Genomic DNA, 22,164 nt, shown 5'->3' with positions numbered 1-22,164 from the left:
TCATCAAGTCCCGTCTATCTAGAAGTCCTTATTTGGCAGCCATGCCAGTGGTAGACACCCAGAGGTTCTGTAATACTTTTTGGGGGTTAAGCTTTTGCTGACGAGTTGTTTGCGGTAAAAGGGAGGGTGTGTCAGTTGCTGTCATAAACACTGTGCCCTATGTTTGACAAATTGATGTTCCCTTAGCTCTGAAAAGCAGAAATCCTATTACAGGACAAAACTTGCTCCATGGCCAGTTCAGACATTTTGGCGCCTTAGTTGGTAAATTGTAATGGGACACCTCTCTCTCTCTCTCTCTCTCTCTCTCTCTCTCTCTCTCTCTCTCTCTCTCTCACACACACACACACACACACACACAGAGAGAGAGAGAGAGAGATTAATTTACTTGTGTAATTAATTTGTAGCCCATCTTTCTTCTACGATGGAGCTCAGGATGGTGATGACGATGATGATGATAATAATAATAATAATAATAATAATAATAATAACCCCACCCATCTGTCTGGGTTTCCCCAACCACTCTGGGCAGCTTCCAGTAGAATATAAAAACATAATAAAACATGGGAGTTCCCATCTAGATACTGACTGTCCCGAAACCTACTTAGTGTCAGTGGAGAGTTAATGGACTGTGTGCCTTGCATGTGGGACTCTGGGCTTGCACAGGCCATGGGAGCAGAAGGGGACAGTGAGTGAGACAGGAGCGTCAGCCAATGTACCCAGCTAGCTGCCTGTGAGGCTGTTTGCGAGAAAAGGAAGCACCTGTGTGGATCGGGACCTGGTAGATAATACATACATTGCATATGCAAATATGTAATGCATAACTAAATTGCTGCCTAATGCTGTTATCAGTTAGAAGTGATTAATAATATGTAATAAGAGAAGGAGATGTTGTTGTTTTACTCTACATACCGTATTTTCCAAGTTAATACACAAAACATAATTACTTTACAACAAGATTAATGCATCATGCAGGGCACTTATTATCTGCGTTTAAGTTTTCTCATGCCTGTTCAGCCAGGAGTTCCTATTAAGTAATAAGTTGTTCTCCGCAGTACATGATCTTCATATCTCTCAACTAGGCGTTCACCTGTAACTAAAACGAGATCCCTATTTTCAGCCTAATAAGCCACACCATGCGTAGATGGGGATATCATCCCAACTGCGGTACATCTGCAGTAAAGCAAAACCTTTGTGTGTGGAAATCATATTCTAATTCAGTGCTTCTGATTGCTGGATTTGCTGGATCTTGGATGGTGCAGAGCTGACTTGGAAAACATGTGAATCTCCGGAAGTTGTTGGATTCTGGTTCCCATCAGCCAGTCTGGGCAATGCTTGGAGATGATGAGAACTGTAGTCCATCCACATTTGGAAGACACCAGGTTCCTTCTCCTCCTGCTCCCACACAGTAACTGATGCTGAATTCACTGGGATCCCTTTTAGGTGGTTTCACTCTCTGGATGGTAATATAAATCAACTTGGTGATCTTCAGTGCTGTTGAAGGGGAGCAAATGAAACTTTGACCAACGATGTGTAATACACGCACAAGTGAGATTGTTGGGTAAATATTGACCTGGCAAACCAAAAGTGGAGATAAGTGTGACATATTGCTGAAGGGAGGAACTGACTGAGGGAAGATAAGGCACGAGGCCACGTTAGAACACAGTCTCCCTGCTGGGGATCAGGGAATGTGAAAGCAGCAAGAGAAAGTTACTGTGAAATGTACAATCACAGCTTGACTTTATGGGTCCTTTGCTTGGATGAGGAATCCATTCAAATGGTTGCCAACAAACACAAAGCTTTACAGCAGGGGGTGGGGAACACTTTTCAGCCCAAGGGCTGCACTCCCTCATGGGCCCTCACAGGGACCGCAGGCCAATGGTAGGCGGGGCCAAAAGTAAAAGTGGGTGGAGCATCAGTTGTGTGACTCCTCACCTTTGCACAGTAGGCTACATTCCAGCCATGCAAAAGTTCAAACACTTACACTCCAGGCATGCAGGATGATAATAATTTATTTGTACCCCACCCATCTGACTGGGCTGCCCCAGCCACTCTTGGTGGCTTCCAGAATATATAAAGACATAGTAAAACATTAAACCTTAAGAAGCTTCCCTATACAGGGCTGCCTTCAGGTGTCCCCTTCAGGAGACATTGTCACGGTTCAGTGACGCATTTGCACGGTTCAGTGACGCATTTGCAGGAGGCTGTGGAGCAGTGCCAGTGAGGGCGTGATTCTGAAGGGAATCCTGAGGGCCTGATAAGCTTGATGAGCTGCATTTGGCCTCCCCCCCTTGCAGAACAGCATAAGTGAAAAATGACAATATCCCTGCTCTTGACAATAAAAAAAAAGTGGGCCTGGGATGGATGTGAGTCAATGCGATTCCACACAAGCTGATTTGGCATTTCTGGCTGACCCGTGCTCATATGCTCTTCCACCATCCCATATGTGTGCACTGCTTTTATGGGCTACTTCCACGGAAACCTAATCTGCCATTTCACCCAAGCCAACAAAGTATGGTTTGTGCCAGACCTTCAAACTAGGGTTTTGAAACAGCTGACATTCCACAGGATAAGACTTCAAGTCCCTCCTCTCAATAGCTAGTCAGTCATCCACTGTCAAGAAAAATCTGTGTCAAATTGAGGAAGCATCTGTGGCTGAGGCTGAGCGGATTGGCAGGGGTGATATTCATGGGAGAGGCAAGGGCAAAAGGATACTGGCCCAAAGGTTTCGTTGAATCAGCATTTATTGCAGAGAACAAATCTGTAGAAGCCCTTTTTGAAAATGGTCATGTCTCTGGGTAGAAGGATTCTCTGATAGAGGACAGTGTGCGGGGAGCATTATCCATCGTGTTGCTAATAACAATCGGAATCCACACTGTTGCCTGGACCTTTCAGCAAGAAATTGTCCTTCCACATCCATCAGCCCTCCTGGCAGCTGTTTTCCTGCCCCACAGGTGCTGGGTGGGGCTGTTTTTGTCACAGAAGCGTTTTTTGTTGAAAAGAAAGGCAGCCTTTGAGACACAGAATGGGCAGCGCTGTTAGAGGTCACTTACAAGTGTGCAGTGCCTCCAGGCAGTAGCATCATCACAACAAAGGAAAGCAATTGTTGCATGTCCCTATGCAAATGGTTGCTCTTTTGGTCATTTATTTTAGCTCCCTGTCTGCTCAGAAGCCACATCAGGAGAGGAGGAAAAGGATAGTTCCTCCAAGCAGCCTTCTGAGCCTTGATGGCTTAAAAGAATGGTGCCACAAGTGAGCAAACATTGCTTTCAGTAGGACTGAATGGAAGGCCCCCTCCTCAGTGTCATGATCTACCAGAAGCACTAGCCTCTCCTCCCACCTCCGTGGTGGGTCTATGATTCTCTGAATGACTGCTGCTTTTAGAAATAGTTCAGCGCGCCTATGATATCTTGGGCCAAAGGCTCTGAGGGACTGAACTGTTTCATAAAATAGTCAGGGCTGTCATGAATGACATGAGTGCAGTCCCACTTGAGTGCATTTGGCGCTGAGCAAAAATGTATCTGTTTGCCCAGGCCCTTTCCAGGTCATAAGATTTTATTCTGTCGGATGATCCATAGCCTGCCCTGCCTTTCTAACAGTTCTCCAGGCTCCTTGTTATCTTAGTTGCCTTCATTAACCTTTTGGGCCAGAGGGCACATTCGGAAACCTTAAGTCATAGGTCATATGGTCATAGGTGGTACAAAATACCCATTTCACCGGAGGAAAAAACTAGGGGTGCTCAGAACCTCCTGTTTCCCCCAAACAGAGAAAACACTTCTACATACTCCCAAATGAATAAAAGAGACACAATCAGACAAGCCCCCCACTACCACCCAAAAAGAAAAAGGGGGGAAAGCAAGTAAAAAATTGAACATTTAGTTTGGTTTGGTTTTGAATGGAAGGGCTTGGTGGTCCCCAGGGGTAGGGCGTCTGAGGCCCCTTTGGTGCCCCTTTGTTGTATGATGACTTTTGATTGTTTGAACTTCTTTTTATAATAGCTAGTCTTTTATAATGGTGCACTGAACCCCACCCTGGAATCTATTAATTAAGGGCGGGGCAGAAGCCTCCTAAATAATTGAAATTAATGTAAATATTCTGCTTGAATGGATACAGAAGATGTAGCAAAGCCTCTGAGTGCCCTTGGGACTGAAGGGGTGGAGTCAAGTCAAGTTTTATTGCGACCAAAGCCAGTGACACTAAACACCACAAGATCAAACAACAAGAAATCAACAACAACCTCAGAAAAAAAGGAAAAAAAAGTTACACAAGGGAACTTCGCAGTGTGCCATTCAACAGAAGAGATTTACGCTTCCTAATTACTAAAGTGCAAAATTTAGCCACCTCATATGATATTGAGCTTGAGGAATCTTCCAGGAAGTATTTTCGAAGAATTTTGGGGGAGGATTCCAAATAATATTGAAGGGGTATAAATTTTGATAGGAGCGGTAAAATAAGTTGAACTCGTTCTTCACTATAAAATTCACAAAATAGCAGAATGTGTGTGACAGATTCTACCTTATTAGACATACAAGAGCAGAGACGCGCATGCATTGGAACCCGCGTGAATTTGCCGTACAGCACTGCTGAGGGCATTGTCTCAAAGCAGGCTCTAGAGAAAGCCCATCTATAGGCCTCGTTAGTGATGTTAGTTAAGTAAGGGGCAGCTGCAAAATTAGGTCAAGCTTTTAAACATCTATACGTCTCCGGGAATAGGGGTGGAGTGGGGTGGGGGCACAACTCCTTCTTTGCCCCTCCAGCTGCAATAGAAACCGCCTTTCTGAAGCACCTCAGGGGACCCCCCCCCCTTGGCACCAGCCACCCCTTTAAATTCTGCCACCCGCTTCCAAGTGGCATCCACTTTCCAGTTTTCTCCAGGACTTAAATGTCACTTCTGCACACACACACACACACACAGCTGCACCCCCTTGTATCTGTGTGGCGTCAAAGGCAGCTGCTTGTCATTCCAGGCATAATTGCTCTGGCTCCCTTTCTATCTTTAGGAAAGCTATGCAGTGAAACAGGAACTACCACGGGACAAGAGGAAATTAACTCTGGCTTTGCTGAGGAAAACCCCAAACAACAACAAAAACCAGTGGCCACCGGGGAGGGAGGTATCACCTAGTCTGTCTCTAAAAGGCAGCTATTAGCAGGCTGCACTTTCCACACACTCACTTTCTCAGTCAGAGGGCACAAATCTGTTGTTGCTTGGAGCCGGTGCTTGAAGTGAACACAGCAGGTGGGAGGGGTGTGGGCAGATGACATGGCAGGCCACTTTAGGAGTGTGTGTGTGCATTACAGCTGCTATCATGGACTGGCTGGGTGCAGAGGAGCGATGGGGGGGCACCAGCTGGGGAACCCCCAAGGGAAAAAGGCCCAGAGCCCAGGGAGGGGTGGTGGGATGACAACGAGTGATCAGAGGGAGCAGATTGGGAGGAGGAGGTGTCAGAAGCTGGAGAGGTAACATGGTTTAGTGGTCAGGTAGAGGCTGTGGCAGAGGGCAGTCCAGAATCAGAGGCAGAAGTGGAGGGTAGAGAGGAGGTGGGGGGTCAAGAGGCAGAGATGAAGCAGGCTGCTGAAGAAGCCACGGGGGTCTCCCCTTCCTGCTGAGACCAGCTCCTCGTCCCCCTAGTCTTCTTGAACCCTAAAAGGTATGAAGAGGAAGGAGCAAAGAGAGATAAGACAAAAGAGTCTCCAATTGCTTTGGAAGGACCCAAAGGATGTGTAATCTTGGGCAACTGCATCATAGCAGCAAGTTCTATCAGGACGAGTTGCTGTGCTCACTAAGCCTGGCCTCCTGAGTCGAACTCATTTCCTTGAATAAAGAGTTAACCTCATTGATGCTGTGTGATTTATTGCTGACCTGCTCCTGACACCTTGCAGTGACAAGCTGCAGTGACAGACAGCTGCAGTGACAAGCGTGTCCTCCAACAGCCCTCATTGACCAGGGAATGCTCAGGAAGACAGGGCCCCACTCTGTTCCTTTTAGGAATACCTTAGGCTGGCCTGGTTTTCCTTACACCAGAGCTTTCCAAACTTCTCATCTTGGGGACACAATCTTTAGACATGCATCATTTCGTGACACTAGCAAACCAGAGGTTAAGCTAACCCCTTTCCAGACCCAGGAGGAGGGTGAGGAGTGTTTGTGCGACCTACACACTGCAGCCGACACACTAATGTGTCACACACACACTGTTTGCCTTACATGGTGCTCCACAGCTTCATCTTTGAGTATTAGTTTATTACTACCAGCTTAGTAGTTTAGTGGCATATTCTCCTTCAGAAGCCAGAGCAAGGCAGGCTGTGACACGGTAGCTGAACGCCTAAATAGCTTGGGCTGCCAACTTTTCAAGTGACTTCTGCGGCTGTGCTCTGCAGCTCCCTCTGTGTGTGTGTGTGTGTGTGTGTGTGTGTACATGATGCTGAACATTTATTTTTATTCTGCTTGTACTAAGAGCAGGATACAGCAAATTCATGCCATCATACAATAGAATCATTAAGCAGAAGTACCACTAAAAGCCAATTTCGTTGATCTACGTACTTTACTGTTAAAGGCACAGCTGCAAGAGCTGGTTAAAAGGTTGGCAACCTCATGTGCAGGAGGCTGAGATGAGCATTTTTCCAGTTTGTAATAGTAGAAAAACTGGGAATAAAGGTGTGACCTGGTGTATTCTTGTTTTGAGTGCTTTTTCTTGCATCTGTTTGCTAATAGTCTGGAGTTCTTCCCTCCATAGTCGTAAAAGTGTTGCTTAGAGTATAGGATGTTAATCATTGTTTTATTGATTTCTAGATAGTCAATTTCCCTTCTTTTTTGTTCATGAGTTTAAGGAGTTTTTTGGCTCCTGTTTGTTTATAGTGTATAGAGGGTCATAATTTATTGTTCTAATTTGCCAATTTTTGAGGAGGTTTGTTCTTTAAGGGATGCTCTCTCCTTGATGAAGGCTCCTCTGGTGACTGCTTTCATTGTGTCCCAGAGGAGGGGGGTTGTTATGTTGCCCACATCATTGTCCTTAAAGTAGTTTTGAAGAGTTTTCAAGAGACACTTTCTAGCTAGTTGGTTGTGATTAGGATGGGGCTGAAGGACCATGATGGGGTAGTTTCTGTTTCCTCTCCTATTTTGAGGGTAACTTCTACTGGGACATGGTCTGTGATTTTAATGTTACTAATGTTTGCTGTTTCTACCAGGGGGATCAGGCCTTGTGTGAGCAGAATACTGCCCAGTCTGGATATTGTGCTGTGGCATCTAGACTGGAATGGGTGGCTGGTGTCTCCTGGGTTCTTTTCTTCCCAGATACCGTAAAGGCCTCCATTTCTTAGCATTTTCAGTAGTTTGTAAGAGTCTCTAGTTGTCCCTCTGAGGAAGGTTGCCCAGGGGGCTGTAGGATGCATGTCTTTCAGGGAGGTGTCTCTCGTATTTATGTTGAGGTCACCTCCTAGGATTGCTTTCCCTTTGGAGAAGGAAAGGAGATTGTTTAGTGTCTTCTTGTTTGGAGCATATATGGAGCCAATTGTCAGTTTAGTTTGCCATCTAGTATCCCTTTGGCGAAAACGTCATCTGCCTCTTTTGTCTTTTTGCACCTTTATGGCTTTAAAATGTAGGTCTCTACTGAGTACTATGGCTACTCCGTGGGCCTTTCCTGAGCCAGGTACCACCCATTGTTGACTGAAGCAGGGTTTGCTCAGGAGTTTGCTTCCTTTGGGCGGGTTGTGAATTTCCTGTAGGAAGGCAATGTGTGTTTTCATGGTGTTTATGTACGAGGTGATGTGTTTTCTTTTGATAGGGTTTCCCAACCCCCTCACATTTAGTGTAATTGCTTTTAAGCTAGCCATCTTACTTATCTATCTTATAGGATGATTCCCTGCCAACCCGTTTGGGTTGCCCTGTGTCTCTCACCTTGTATTGTCTATCAAACCCAGTGTGTTGTGCTGACATATAATGTGGTGGGTGGGGGAAGGGGGGGTTAGAGTTAGAGATGGGCTGAAGATTGGGGGGTAGGTTATAGAGGGTTGCCTATATGTAGTTATATAGGTGTTTGTTTGGAGTAGCTTGGACCCTTTGGCTCCCAGCCAGTTGGTCCTGTGTCTCAACTGGCATGGAGGGCCTTTTTTGAGAACAGGCCGTCTCCCCTTTCACTTGCGATAGGGGTCGGTCAGTGAGACGGTGTCAGGCGCCTTTGTGGCACTTGTGTTGGATACAAGGTTTATAAACAATGTTGTCAGTATCATTAATAGCATTGTTGGTTTGCTGAGGTATTAGGTAGGGATGTGAGTATTGGCATGCTCTGGCACCACCGTTATGTTAGTTATTTGTCGGATTTTAGCCTGTTTGCTGGTTGTTGTATTGGGGTGGGGGCTGTTGTTTTAGTTCATGGGTAGGCAAACTAAGGCCCGGGGGCCGGATCCAGCCCAATCGCCTTCTAAATCCAGCCCATTGACTTTCTGGAAATCAGCGTGTTTTTACACAAGTTTCTCAGGGAAATTGAGGAAGCGGATGTTGCAGCGTCTGCTGCAGTCTTCTAGGCCTGCTAGTTTGATTCTCACTTCCATGCTTTCTCTTTCTTGGCGGTTGTTCATATCAGCTAATTTGTTTTTCAGACATGTGTTTTCCTCTCAGAGTTGCTCTATTTGTATTAGTTACATCTGGTTTTCTTTTTCTAGAGTGGAGATGGTGCCAGTGAGGGTTTCCACTTTGGAGGTCAGGTCACTGATTATTGTCTTCAGGGGAGTCACTGTTGTCTTCAATAGTTCTGCTATTCTCAGTTCCATTTCTCTCAGGTCCCTTTTTGTTGTTGGGCAGTTGTCATCATGGGGGATGTTGTCGTTCACCATCTCCTTGTTTGGTGCCATCTCAATTGTCTTGGTGGCCTAGTCTGTGTATTTTTTAAGTGGGGGGATATTGTGGTTCGATGTTTTGGTGTGGTGGTTCTTGGGTGTTGTGGAATTATAGAGTTGTACAGACATTGTTGATTGATGGCTTTCTTCAGAGCGTTGGGGTTAGGCGGCCATTTTTGTTGTATCTGGGCTGTGACTTAAGGACTTCTCTTGGGTCAACGTAGTTGTCTCAGCTCTGCGGTATTTGCCCCTTCTCATGCTAAGTAGCCATAATATGCATTTGTTGGGTTTGGCAGCTAACATCCCACAATGTTCACATGCTCAGCATTTGTGCTTCCTAAAGTCCAGATGAAGAGGGCAGCTGAAGCCACTTCTGAAAGCCACTCCCTTCCTCCCACCCTTGATTGTGGATCAGTCTGCTTCTGCTCATGATGTGTTTTTCTACAGACTTGCAATTTTTGCCTCAGTTAGATGGAGAAAGTGCACCCTGTCCAGGAAGCCAGGATATGGAGGTGAGCCTATTGCTTTCAGAGTAAGCATTACACAGAGCCTGCTCTCTCTCCTTCCCCAAACCTTTCCATGCTGCTCCAGTGCTGGACCTGTATATATTGGACGCTTCACCCTCCGTTTCTGCTTCCTCAGCCACCTTGAGTGTCCCAACAGCCTGCTTCCTTCTGTTTGGTCTTGTCCCAGTTAGAGTTCAGCCAGTAGTCTAGTTTGACTCCAGGACTAGGAGGGAAAGCAGTGAAGATGAGCAGGGCAGTTTTCTAGTTGTGTGAGTGAGCAACCAGAATATTTATTTGTTTGCCCCTTGGGCATTTTGCTGAGATCACCAGTGAAAGATCACCAGGAAGAAATAAAGATTACATTGCAGCTGGTGAGTGTCTGGTAGTTGCCTTTTTAGATCACTAAATAGAGGTTGGTGAGCCCCCCCCCCTCCCCAGCTTGTTGTGGAGCAGCTGAACATGCCCTTTGTCCATTTATCTGCAAGCGAAGAGGGAGGAGGGCCCACCAGAGGAGTGTAAGAAAATTCCCAAAGTTCCTGCCCTGCGCATCATGTTTATCAGCTTCCAAGCTGAGAATAATTTGACAAGTTCTTTAAGGATTGACCTGCAAATGCACACACTCCCGCCTTCCCTCTCGTCTCTTCACTTTGAGCAGCTGAAATTCATTAAACCAGGATGCTGTTTGGTGTCGGGGGAATCTTCCAGGCAGCTCCAGTCCTTCCTCTGTCCTGCTATGATTTGGGGGCTTGAGCAAAGGTGAGGACCAAAGCAGGACCACATACTTCACAACAGGGATGATGCTGTCATCTTCTTAGGCACTGTTTGTTGATCCTGTGCGTGCCAAAGAAATAAGCATGTTCTCTGAGAGAAGCCCAGCAAATCACCTGAGCTGAGTATGTGGGTGTCTCAAACATTCTCCCACAGGATAGAGATGAACTTACTGAGGGTGCAGAAATGCAAGGATGGACTTCCATATATTGTTGGACTTAACTCCCATCATTCCTGACCATTGACTGCTTGTTAGCTGGGGCTGATGGGAGTTGGAGTCCAACAATTACATTTGAACAGGACCTTTAACAGGAATAATTAAAAAGCAATCATGTACAAAGTAAATATTCCGCAGGAAAAGGACTGAATGCCTTCCTTTACTTGTAGAAGTCTGTTAAACTATAAAATAGCTTAGTCTTCACCCTCACACATCCATACATTACTCGTTTATGATTTATTGTTAACGTTTGTTTCTTTTTATGATTCATATAGTCCAATAAATTCCAAGATGAAAAACTAGAAAAGTTGTACATGCATACACACATATATAGATACATATAAAAATGGACAGGAATAAAAAGTGATAATAAAGTTATCTACACTTAAAGGTAAAGGTAAAGGTACCCCTGCCCGAACGGGCCAGTCTTGACAGACTCTGGGGTTTGTGCGCCCATCTCACTCAAGAGGCCGGGGGCCAGCGCTGTCCGGAGACACTTCCGGGTCACGTGGCCAGTGTGACAAAGCTGCATCTGGCGAGCCAGCGCAGCACACGGAACGCCGTTTACCTTCCCGCTGGTAAGCGGTACCTATTTATCTACTTGCACCCGGGGGTGCTTTCGAACTGCTAGGTTGGCAGGCGCTGGGACCGAGCAGTGGGAGCGCACCCCGCCGCGGGGATTCGAACTGCCGACCTTTCGATCGGCAAGCCCTAGGCACTGAGGCTTTAACCCACAGCGCCACCCGCGTCTCAGGGTATCTACACTTACACTGATGCAAAATGTCAAATTAATGCTGATTTACACTCATATGCAAAAGGAAATGCAAATAATTAATTAAACACATAAAAAATGATAGCAGAGACAGGCTCCATCAGCACTATACATTTAAAGTCGTATCATCCACTTTGAACAGTTATGGCTTCTCTCAAAGAATTGTGGTTTGCTAAGGGTGCTGAGAGTTGTTAAGGAGACCTCTGTTTGCTTTGCAGAGCTACAGTTCTCAAAATGGTTTAACAACTAGTCTCTCTTCCCCAGGAACTCTCCGAATTGTATATCCTAACTGCTCTTAGCACCCTTAACAAACTACAGTTCCCAGGAATCTTTGTGGGAAGCCGCAAGTGTTTAAAGTGGTATGATACTACCTTAAATCCATAGTGCAGCTGCGGCCTTGACATTTTACAACGCTCCTCGCAGTGTGTAGGGATGAATGTTTTTCTGAGTCCTGTTACACTTGGAGGCAGGACTGCGCAGCTGCACTAGCTAGACTGAGAAGTTGTGGTCTGTCCCAGAAGAGACACGTGAGGGATCATAGCTGAGTGGGGATTTGAACATGCGCTTCCCACACTGGAGTCCAACATTTCAGCTGCTGCACAAACAAATGTGGGGATCAAATTTCTGTCTCATCCTTAAACAAAAATGAAGATATGGAAGGGAACCAAATTCCTGCAAGTTCCAAAGTCCTATGGAAGCACCTTATCAAACAAAGAAATTCTTGGAACCGTCTGTTGCAGTTGTAATATTACCATACTAATACCTCTCAAGTATTCTGGCTTCATCCATAGACTGAGGAATAGGCTAAGCCAGGTGTGTTGGTTTCAGGTGGAGCTGCTCTGCCACATTCTCCAGCCAGCTAGGAGATGTGGGTGATACTTCGAAGCAGTGCCCCTAGTTGACAATTTGGCATCAAATGACGATTTCTGATTCACACCAAACATCAAGCCTACCTCAATCTTAAAAACAAATATTAGATTTTGTTTCCCATATCCCTTTGCCGTGCTGGGAAGCTAAAGAAGAACTTTGTTGTCTCCATGAAGAACAGCACAGCACTGAAAACCCGACTCCACCCAGATACACTTAGGACCACTGCCACCTAGTGCCTAAACCATATAATGACATTATCCACACAGTCTGAATTGATGTAAGGAAACTTCATGTGTTCCTAAAGCTGGAGAATGGAGTTACCCAGGGAAGAACCTCAGTGGAAGATCTTGGCAATTGGACACATTTGTATGGAATCAGACAATTCTTTAAATACCCAGATCCCAAAATGTATAGGCAGATCCCTCGCCTGGTCCATAATCCCCCAGTGCTCGATGAAATGGTCTGGAATGACACTGCAGATTATAACCCATCTTTGTGTGTAGATCAGGCTAGCAATCACAGAACTAAAATTAGCGGTTGAGGGTCTGTACCGCAATCCTAAGGCATTCCAGGCCATGTGAAGGTCAAGTGTGAGCCTTATCTCTGGATTTCTGGGCTTTTATGGACGTGTGAGAGACTTTAGACCTGACTTTGGCTGTGGTCTCTCTGTTAATTATATAATACTCTTAGTATTACATTGGGAAATATGGCATTTAATTGCAGGATATGCCACATAATGTATGCCCTCTGCATACATATACTGTAATTACTATACTTGTAATGTGTTTAATGACAGAGGGAAAGTTTATAGCTCAGAGCTTCTGCTGTGTAAACAAAACCCTGTAATTTTAATCAGTCTGGAATTCTGAATGGGATTCTGTTGAGAGGTGCCCTAGGGAGGATTTTCTGCATCCTGAATGGTACAGCCCCTGCTGGCACTAGGTGACAGGAGGAGGACAAAATACCATTCCCTGAACTTGGAGAAAGTGGTCCTCAGGCTGCTTCATCTTCTTGATGAGGAGATTTTCTACCTGCAGATCTGAATATGTGGATTATTCCAAACAACATGTAGAATGTCTGCCTGTGAGTCGAGTTACGGATGCAAAAGGAGGAAACCCTTCATATTTTGCTGCATCCATTCACCTGAAACTGTCACAGAATTGCTTCTGTGGTGCAACCTCACAGGATTGCTGTGAGAATTTTTTTAAAAAGGATAAAAGGTAGGACGAAGAACCACACATACCACTGTGAGCTGTCGGGAGCAAAGATGGGATATAAATACATAATAAATAAATAACAATCAATCAATCAATCAATCAATCAATCAATCAATTAAGCACAGTTATACCTTTCTTCAAATTCTTTCTCCCAGCTGGCCTCTTCCCAGTAGTGGAGTGGTAATTTATTGTTGTGACAGCCCCACCCCTACCCTGGTACTTGCACCCACAGTGTCCCATAATGGGGAAGCTGTGTTGACCAGTCCCCTAACTTTCTCTAGGTCAAGTCTCTTCCACCTTTTTTTCAGAGCCGGGACCTGCTTTTGACCCAAACATGCATTTTAATGTATTTTTAATCTTTGTTGGAAGCCGCCCAGAGTGGCTGGGGAAACCCAGCCAGATCAGCGGGGTACAAATAAATTATTATTATTATTATTATTATTATTATTATTAGACCCATTTCACAATCTTTTACCACATATTAATGTGATAGTAATGCTCCTGTTGCGACCCACCTTGCACCAGGCCACAGCCTACTTGTGGGCCCCCACACCCTACCACCACCAGTTGAAGGCCAGTGCGCTGGATCATAAACAGTAGTAAAGCTTGGAAGCCTCCTTATTTCCTTCTCAGAGCAGGTGGAGCTCATTGACTGTCCTGAAGCTGCTCCTCCTCTGGCACACAGTGCCATGGCTCCCTCACAGAGCTGCCCTGCCCTGCATTCTCCCTCCATGGTACCTGCTACACCTTTCACAAAGCCTTTGGCTTCAAACCTGTGTCCCCAACCTCAAGTGAGACAAAATCTAAGGACACATATCTCTGCTGCATCTATGCCCCATTGCAGTTTTCTTCCCCACTGTGAACATTTAGATTGTAAATCCCCCCCTTTTTAAATTTATTTTATTTTATTTGCTCAACACATAGCAAAAAGGACAAAATAAACCGTAGTGAGAATACCATCAGTCATGCCTTATATAGATAATTAATATAAATTTCATAATCCATAAACTGTAATGGCCTCTTCTTTTTAAACCCGACTTTCCATCTACTCCATAAATCAAATTACCATTCTTTGCTGCCAATACATGTTATTACTGTCATCTCAAATCACTTCAAAATATGTTAAGTCGTATAACTAGTGAACGATATTGCTGGAATTATTCAAATGCCGCTACGGATTTTAAGTCAGTATTATTAATTTTCAAATATATTTTAAATACTTCCCACTTTGAAATGAATTCTTTCCTTGGTTTGTTCTTTAATTTTTCGGATAGGCTATCTAATTCAGCATAGTCAATCATTTTTTTGACCCACTCTTGTCTTGAGGGAACTTTTTCACTGTTCCACATTGTAGCTATAAGAACCCCCGCTGCCACTGTTGCGTAGAGAAAAATATCATTAATTTTTTTAGGAAAGTCCGTATCAATAATACCCAGTAAGTATGCCTCTGGCTTGAAGTTAAAGGAGATTCTTAACATGTTTTCGAGTTCTAAGTGGATATCCTCCCAGAACGTTTTGATTTTATTGCATTGCCACCATACATGATAAAAGGAGCCTGGTTGTACTCCATATCTCCAACAGTTACTTTTTACTTCTTTATACATTTTGGCTAGTTTCTGAGGTGTTAGATACCATTGGTGTTGCATTTTTAGGAAGTTCTCCCTGATGGCGTAACAGGTAGTAAATTTCCAATTGTTCTTCCAGAGATTTTCCCATTGGGACATTGATAGAACGTATCCACAGTTTTGTGAACACTTTATCATCGATGCAGTGACCTCCTCCTTCTTGACTTCCCAGTCAAGGAGGAGTCGGTATCTCTCCAGTGCAACATTCAATGTGTTTTGTGCTGTATAAATCAAAATAATAATCGGCCTTCCCCAAGCTGGGTCTGATGGGAGGTGTAGTCCAAAACATTTGGAGGGCACCAGTTTCGGGAAAGTCTGCTGTAAAGCATCATGTGAATTAGGCCTCTTTTTCTCGCCTGTCTTGGGTTTATTGCCTGGAAATTGTGAGAAGGCTTAGTACAGCAGTCATCTCTCTCTCTCCCCTCCAACACCTGCTCTGCATTCAAATCATACCTTGTGTTGAGCGTACAAGAGGAAGACAGGAAGCGGCAAAGTGATCTCATCCACACTGTACTTTATGTGTAATTCTCTGCTTCCTTCCTCTGCTAACTAATTACTTCATACCTGGATCTGAGGGGGGCTTCCATCACACTAAAATACTAGAGGATGCAGCACTTGTTTCCTTTTTCTGAGCTATGGAGGAAATACTAAAATTGGTGGTTGAAGAATAACCTTGAAATGCAGCAGCTGTGGTCAGGTCAGGCCAGCTGACATTTAAGAATAGTCTCAAGTTGTAAAAGTTTGTAGAGTGCTAAAACATTTAAATAAAGGCATTTGACTGGGGGTGGGTGGGATAATCCCTCCTGTAACTTTTAAGGTTTTTTAAAAAATGTGTTTGTAGACTTCATAACTCTGCAATCAGTAAAAAAAAAAATGTATTAGGAGGTCTCCCCCTCCCACCATATCAGGATTTCATAAACATTTTTCATTTGTGAAGGTTTTATAAATTTCTATATAGTGTAATAAATAACGCAAACATAATAGCAAAAACTAGCCAGAATTGCATGAGTTTGACCAAACTGCGGGAGACAGTGGAAGACAGGAGGGCCTGGCGTGCTCTAGTCCATGGGGTCACGAAGAATCGGACAGGACTAAACGACTAAACAACAACAAAAAAGCCAGAATTGCATAGCAAATCTGGACAGTTTACAAGTTAATACTTTAAAAGCCTGGGAGATTTATTTAAAAATAAATAAATAAATAAATAAGTTTGCCTGGCGCTAAAAGGGTACATTAACCCAAGGCTAACTTCTTTGAGCCCTGAAACTCTGAGCTAAGAAAACCCTTTTTATGCTCACATTTCTTTTTTTAGACAAACCAAATAAGCATTATTCGAAAGCAGACTCAAAGCTTTAAATCTTTTCCTGGTGCTTTGTTTTGGGTGCTCTGCCTCCAAGCTCAAAGGCATTGATGCTTGAATACCAGTTGCTGGAAACCACAGGAGGGGAGAATGTTCTTGTGTTCAGGTCCTGCTTCCGGGTTTCCCACTGGGACATCTGGTTGGCTGCTGTGAGAATGGGATGCTGAACTAGTTCATCCAGCAAGGCTCTTCTTACATTCTTATGTCTAGTTATCTCCCGCTTGGACCATTGCAATGCGCTCTACCTGGGGCTACCTTTGAAGGTGACCCGGAAAACTAATCCAGAACGCGGCAGCTAGACTGGTGACTGGGAGCGGCCGCCGAGACCACATAACACCGGTCTTGAAAGACCTACATTGGCTCCCAGTACATTTCCGAGCACAATTCAAAGTGTTGGTACTGACCTTTAAAGCCCTAAACGGCCTCCGTCCAGTATACCTGAAGGAGTGTCTCCACCCCCATCGTTCTGTCCAGACACTGAGGTCTAGCGCTGAGGGCCTTCTAGCGGTGCCCTCACTGTGAGAAGCCAAGTTACAGGGAACCAGGCAGAGGGCTTCTTGGTAGTGGCACCCGCTCTGTGGAATGCCCTCCCACCAGATGTCAAAGAGAAAAACAACTACCAGACTTTTAGAAGACATCTGAAGGCAGCCCTGTTTAGGGAAGCTTTTAATGTTTAACAGACTACTGTATTTTAATACTTTGTTGGAAGCCGCCCAGAGTGGGTTGGGTATAAATTATATATTATTATTATTATTATTATTATTATTATTATTATTATTATTAGAGTTTTGTTGACATTTTAATGCATATTAGCTTGGCATCCAACTATCTTCGTTTTGTCTGTAGCCAGAAGTGGGGCCACTCCAGGAATTTGAACCCATCTCCTGCACCCACTCCTGACTTCCCAAAGGATCGCCAGTTTCCCTGGTGTGGGAGAATTGCCTTCAGCTCCTCTTTCTTCTTTGCAGCGGCCAGTTTGCTATAGTGAAGAAATGCCGGGAAAAGGTCACGGGGGTGGAATACGCCGCCAAATTTATCAAGAAGCGACAGAGCCGTGCCAGCCGCCGTGGAGTCCGGCGAGAGGAGATCGAAAGGGAGGTCAACATCCTGCAGCAGATCCTTCACGCCAATATAATCAAGCTGCATGACGTGTACGAAAACAAGACCGATGTGGTCCTTATCCTCGAGCTGTGAGTAGGAGAGGCTGCATATGTGCTGAAATGCACAGGAATGCACTTTAAAAACAAATGAATAGATAAAGTTTCTAGTTCTTAAGATAAGCTAGAATATGCACAAGCAATATCTGTTGAAATATTGGAAGCCCACTGGGGAGCTCAATAAAGTATCGTGGGTTTCACCATGAAGAGTAAAACCAGACTAAATTATGCTTAATAAAAGAGAGAATATATGCAAATGATTTGAATAATTGCAAAGCAATACAGTCAGCTCCGTCTATTCCTTTGTTTGTGTGCAAAATTTGAGCCCATCAAGTGCAGAATTCCAAGCCCTCTAGCTCTTAAAACCACAACTGGGACTGGACTCTTCTGTTCCTGTTTTCCCCCCTAGCAGTCTAAGATTCTTGGGATTTTCCGTAGAAAACTGTGTTGGTGCTGAGGGCCACCTTGTGGAGAACTTGTGGGCAACATGTTAGCTGTCCAGAATTTCAAGGTTCAGTGACCAGCTTTGGTGGCACGTTGGATTTTGAATAAGTGCAAAGGCAAAGTTCATATATATCGGTGTTGGTGTGTGAATGAGTCTCATACACACCCCATTCCTGGCTCATTGTTCAGGGCAGTAAACTGCTTCGTTATATGCATTCAACTTATATCCAGGTTCCTGGACCACAGGGGCATAAAATCAGTTTGTTCATCTATTCTAAACCAAGAACTGAGCTGCAATAGGAAACACTTGCAGCGTAAGACATAAATCAAATTGGATTTTAAGAAAGTTAGATCCTTAAAGGAACAAACTTATAATTGGCAAGGTGCCAATTTAGGGTGGAGGGGCAGCAATGCTGATAGCATGATCAGGTCCATCCCAGTTGTCCTTTCTGTGCAGTAATTGGTTTGAGGGGTTTTTTATGCTGCTGATGCCATTGACCGTTCATTTCCAGAAAGGTCCCATATGGGATAGAAGGTGAGGATTATAAATTATCTTAAAAATAAATGCATAAGTGATATGCATATGTAATATATCAAAATATATTTAACTATGGGACAAAGCAACAACAAAAAAAAGAAGAGTGTTGTAAATCTTCCCCTTAGCCTTATCCACAAAGGGGAGCTGTTGGCTCCCCAGTCGTGCATCCAGACTGTCAGTAATTTGTGAGAGGGATTCAAGAGCCTACCAGAATGTTAGGACTGTACATTTAAAGCAGATTAAAATGCAGCATTGCCCTAGGGCAACAAATCTTATTTTTTAAAAATGGACTTTTTGCAGTTTGGAAAGTGATGGGCAAATGCATTTAAAAATGTGGGGTGAATAAATGATTAACCAGATTATGTATAAACGCTCAGCAAGTAAATCAGGAAGAATGCAGGATTAGTGCTCATTATCATATAATCACTTCTTAAACAAATTGAAACAAATGCTCAATAAAGACCAGAGACTTTGCAAAATAAAAATAAAGATTGGACACAGTCTAACCACCTCATAAGCTTTGTGCAAAGAATTCAGGGTGAATGCTCTATTCAACAAACAGAAGTAGTAATTTGTTAGAAACATCCATTAGACTAATCCAGGGAACCGGAAGCAGAATAGTACAATGAATCTGCATCCTTTTGCTATTAATGCAGCTATCACAATACTTTCTTGTTGGCTTTGTAGCGTGTCTGGAGGAGAACTTTTTGATTTCCTGGCCCAGAAGGAGTCGCTGAGTGAAGAGGAAGCCACACAGTTCATTAAGCAGATCCTAGATGGTGTCAGTTACTTACACGACAAGAAAATAGCCCATTTTGATTTAAAGGTAAGCAGGGAAGTCAGGCAGAATGGGCTTGGCAGCCACTGATGCCAACTCTAGGGGGCCCTGGGGGACCGGGCACCCACAAAAATTTTGTTCTGGATGCTTGGCACCCACACCACAGGGCCTTGGACAGGACTTCCAGGGTTCCCAGGCACCTCTGCAACACATGTGACATAATGTGATGTCATGATGTCACAGCACACCGTGATATCATGACGTCACATTACGTCGCATGTGCCTCTGGGCACCCATAATCTGGGGCCCAAGTTGGCGACCCTGTTGGCAGCTGACTGTAGACCAGCTTTCAGCAGCCTGGTGCCCTCCATATTTTGGGGGCTACAACTCCCAGTCAGCCCTCAGCCTTTTTTAGCTTTGCTGGCTGAGACAGGTGGGAGTTGCAGTTCAAAACATTTGGAGGGCACCCGGTTGGGAAAGGAAAGGCTGGGGTGTGGTTTAAACATGCTTGGTTTTCATGGCTCCTGTGCCATGTGGACGTGTAAGCCTTTGCAACCTTCTGGGGAAAGGGCAAGTAAGAAATTCTATAAACAAATAAACCAGAGCTCATCTGATTTGTATACACTGGAACTGTGCTCACTGTCAAAGCAAGCACAGCCTGTAATCTAATCTCAAAATCTGAGTTCCTCCCACCCTTTGCTGTGCTGTGAATGGTGGAAGATTCCTCTTTGGGGACTGGCCTGCCCCTTGTGTAGCAACCCTCCACCCTGTAAACTGAACTAGGAAAAGAACAAAGGTAGCGAATGTGATTTGCTTCTGTCTCACCTCTGGCATTTTCCTCAGCTGGACCTTGCAGTGCCTTTGCATTTCAGGAAGAGAAAAGTCAGGTTAAATGGCAGGGAGGGAGGGAATCTTGATTGCATCTCTCAGAGTAAGAAGTAAGAAGGGGCGGGTGAATAGGGTAACTCTGCATGCGCGCGCACACAATGCTCCACTGCAGTTTCCACCAGTGTGCACCCAGGTTTCCCTCTGTGATTCAGTATCTCTGACTGAGCAGGTAGAATCTTTTCACAGAGGTTCAGAGTCTGTAACTCACCTCCTCAAGAGGAGAATCAGGGAGCTTGATTTAGCCAACACTTTTATCCAGGTTAAATGGGCTTTTTGTTTACAGCTTTGGACTGAGGCTCAAAGCTCTCCCCACCCCTTTTCTGTTTTTAAAGGAGAAAGGAACCACCAAGACCTCCGTTAGGAAATGTAGGGCTGGGAATTTTTCATGAATGAAAGTGGTGGCAGTTGTTTCAGACTGGAAAAGCTAGTGGGGTACTTGATCAAAAAGAGTGATGGGGAATGGTTTTGCACGTACTAGAAAATGAAACAAACAAGCTCCCAAGTCTTAAGCATTCAAGAGAGAGGCCTATAACATGAGTAACATAACCACCAATTGGGAAAAGATCATTAAGAACCTGAAGCTGCCTTTTAGCAGCTGGTTGGGCTGTTTGCCCATCTACCCCAACTGGCAAGGGGTTTTCCATGCTTGTCTCAGGCAGAAGAGGGTCTTCTCCATCTCTGGGCAACCGAGCCTTTATTAACTGGAGATGCTGCCAGAGATGGAGCCTGGGACCTTCTGTATGCAAAACAGGTGTCCTGTCTCTAAGCTCCTTTTATGAAACTCTGCAGCTGCCAGATTTTGTATTGCCATTGTCTTGTGCAGTTGAGGGGGAAAGCGTAAACTGAAATTACGACAGCTGTCAAAATATAAATCTCTTAATATATGATGCTGGAGCTGTCATCTGAGTTCTTTGCTAGAGCTGCAGACCATGACTCAGCATGACACAGCAACATTTGCTTTGGTGCATTGAATTGCATTTTGCATCTGTTTTAGGGCAATCAGAGGCGCCCTTTTCTATAGGCCCACCTGAATCTAGGTTAGGGAAGGGCTGTAGCTTAGTGGTTTAGCATCTGTTCTGTAAGCAGATGGTCACAGGTTGAATCCCTGGCATTTCCAGGGTGGGTGTGGGTGGAGTGTTTGTCTGAAAGCAACCCACGCATCAGTGTAGACAATACTGAGTCTGATGGACTCCTGCTTTGACTCAGTAAGAGGCAGATTATTATATTCCTGTTAAAAAATAGGGCTGGATCAATCCATGAACCTGACTTTATTATTTCTTTGTATGTGTGTCTTCCCTGTTATCCGATAAGCCTGAGAATATTATGCTGCTAGAAAAGAATATCCCCATCCCGCACATAAAACTGATTGATTTTGGTCTGGCTCATGAAATAGAAGATGGCGTTGAGTTTAAAAATATTTTTGGGACACCAGAATTTGTGGGTAAGTCTAAGCCATTTCACTGTTAGTTGTTGATTGTTTAACCAGTCACTCAAAGTTTATACTACAGTCTCTGGCATTCATTATGGATGCCACTTGTTTAGATTAGCGCGACTGAAAAGTATGTGTGCGTCATGGAAACTGGCCTGTGGGGGTCCCTGCACTGGAGGGGTCGAGAACCTGTGGCCCTCCAGAATGCTGGCGGACTACAGTTCCCATTCTCTCTGCTTATTGGCTCTGCTGGCTGAGGCTATCCCAAGTCCAGCAACATCTGGAAGGCCACACATTTTCCATTCCTAGGTTAAGCTTTGCCCCCTTCACATAGATCCACCTGCAAGTCTGAAAATGTTCTCAAATGTTATGAAATGCCAGCAAGCCCTCCCATGACCTCCTTCCAAAGGAGACCAGCCTTTGGTGTGAGTTATGCCCTGGGAATTTCTTGTTGTTTGTGGAGGTGGGGCATGAGCGGTGGCGCTGAGAGTGCGGGTTGGGAAGGAGGAGGGGAATTGTGTCCTGGGGGCTCCAGAGGGCGTGTGTGTGTGTGTGTGTGCGTGCGTGTGTGTGTGTGCCTGCCTTCTAGGTTTGTGGTTCTATACTTGCCTTTAAAATCTTTGGTGCCCCCTCTTGCTCATTCTTGCTGTTCCTTTCAGCACCAGAAATAGTGAACTACGAGCCTCTTGGGCTGGCTGCAGACATGTGGTAAGGATTTCCCTCTTTCCATTCCCTTCCAGTATAGCATCACTTCTTGTCTGATGGTTCA

At 44.7% G+C, this 22,164-nt stretch overlaps 1 protein-coding gene across 4 annotated transcripts in view; it reads left to right on the top strand.

Annotated features, from left to right (window-relative positions):
- DAPK2 (death associated protein kinase 2) overlaps nucleotides 1-22,164 on the top strand; it is a 59,470-nt gene that overhangs the window by 23,799 nt on the left and 13,507 nt on the right. For all 4 annotated transcript variants that reach the window (XM_082198619.1, XM_082198616.1, XM_082198617.1 and 1 more), the window contains 4 exons: nucleotides 17,130-17,351; nucleotides 18,988-19,126; nucleotides 21,278-21,407; nucleotides 22,055-22,103. In XM_082198619.1, the coding sequence (XP_082054745.1) occupies nucleotides 17,130-17,351; nucleotides 18,988-19,126; nucleotides 21,278-21,407; nucleotides 22,055-22,103 (540 nt within the window). The remainder of the gene's footprint in view (nucleotides 1-17,129; nucleotides 17,352-18,987; nucleotides 19,127-21,277; nucleotides 21,408-22,054; nucleotides 22,104-22,164) is intronic.

The sequence above is a fragment of the Podarcis vaucheri genome (assembly GCF_965113315.1).
Source record: "Podarcis vaucheri genome assembly, chromosome: 14".
Classification (NCBI taxonomy): Eukaryota; Metazoa; Chordata; class Lepidosauria; order Squamata; family Lacertidae; genus Podarcis; species Podarcis vaucheri.
This window is presented reverse-complemented; position numbering and strand designations above follow the sequence as displayed.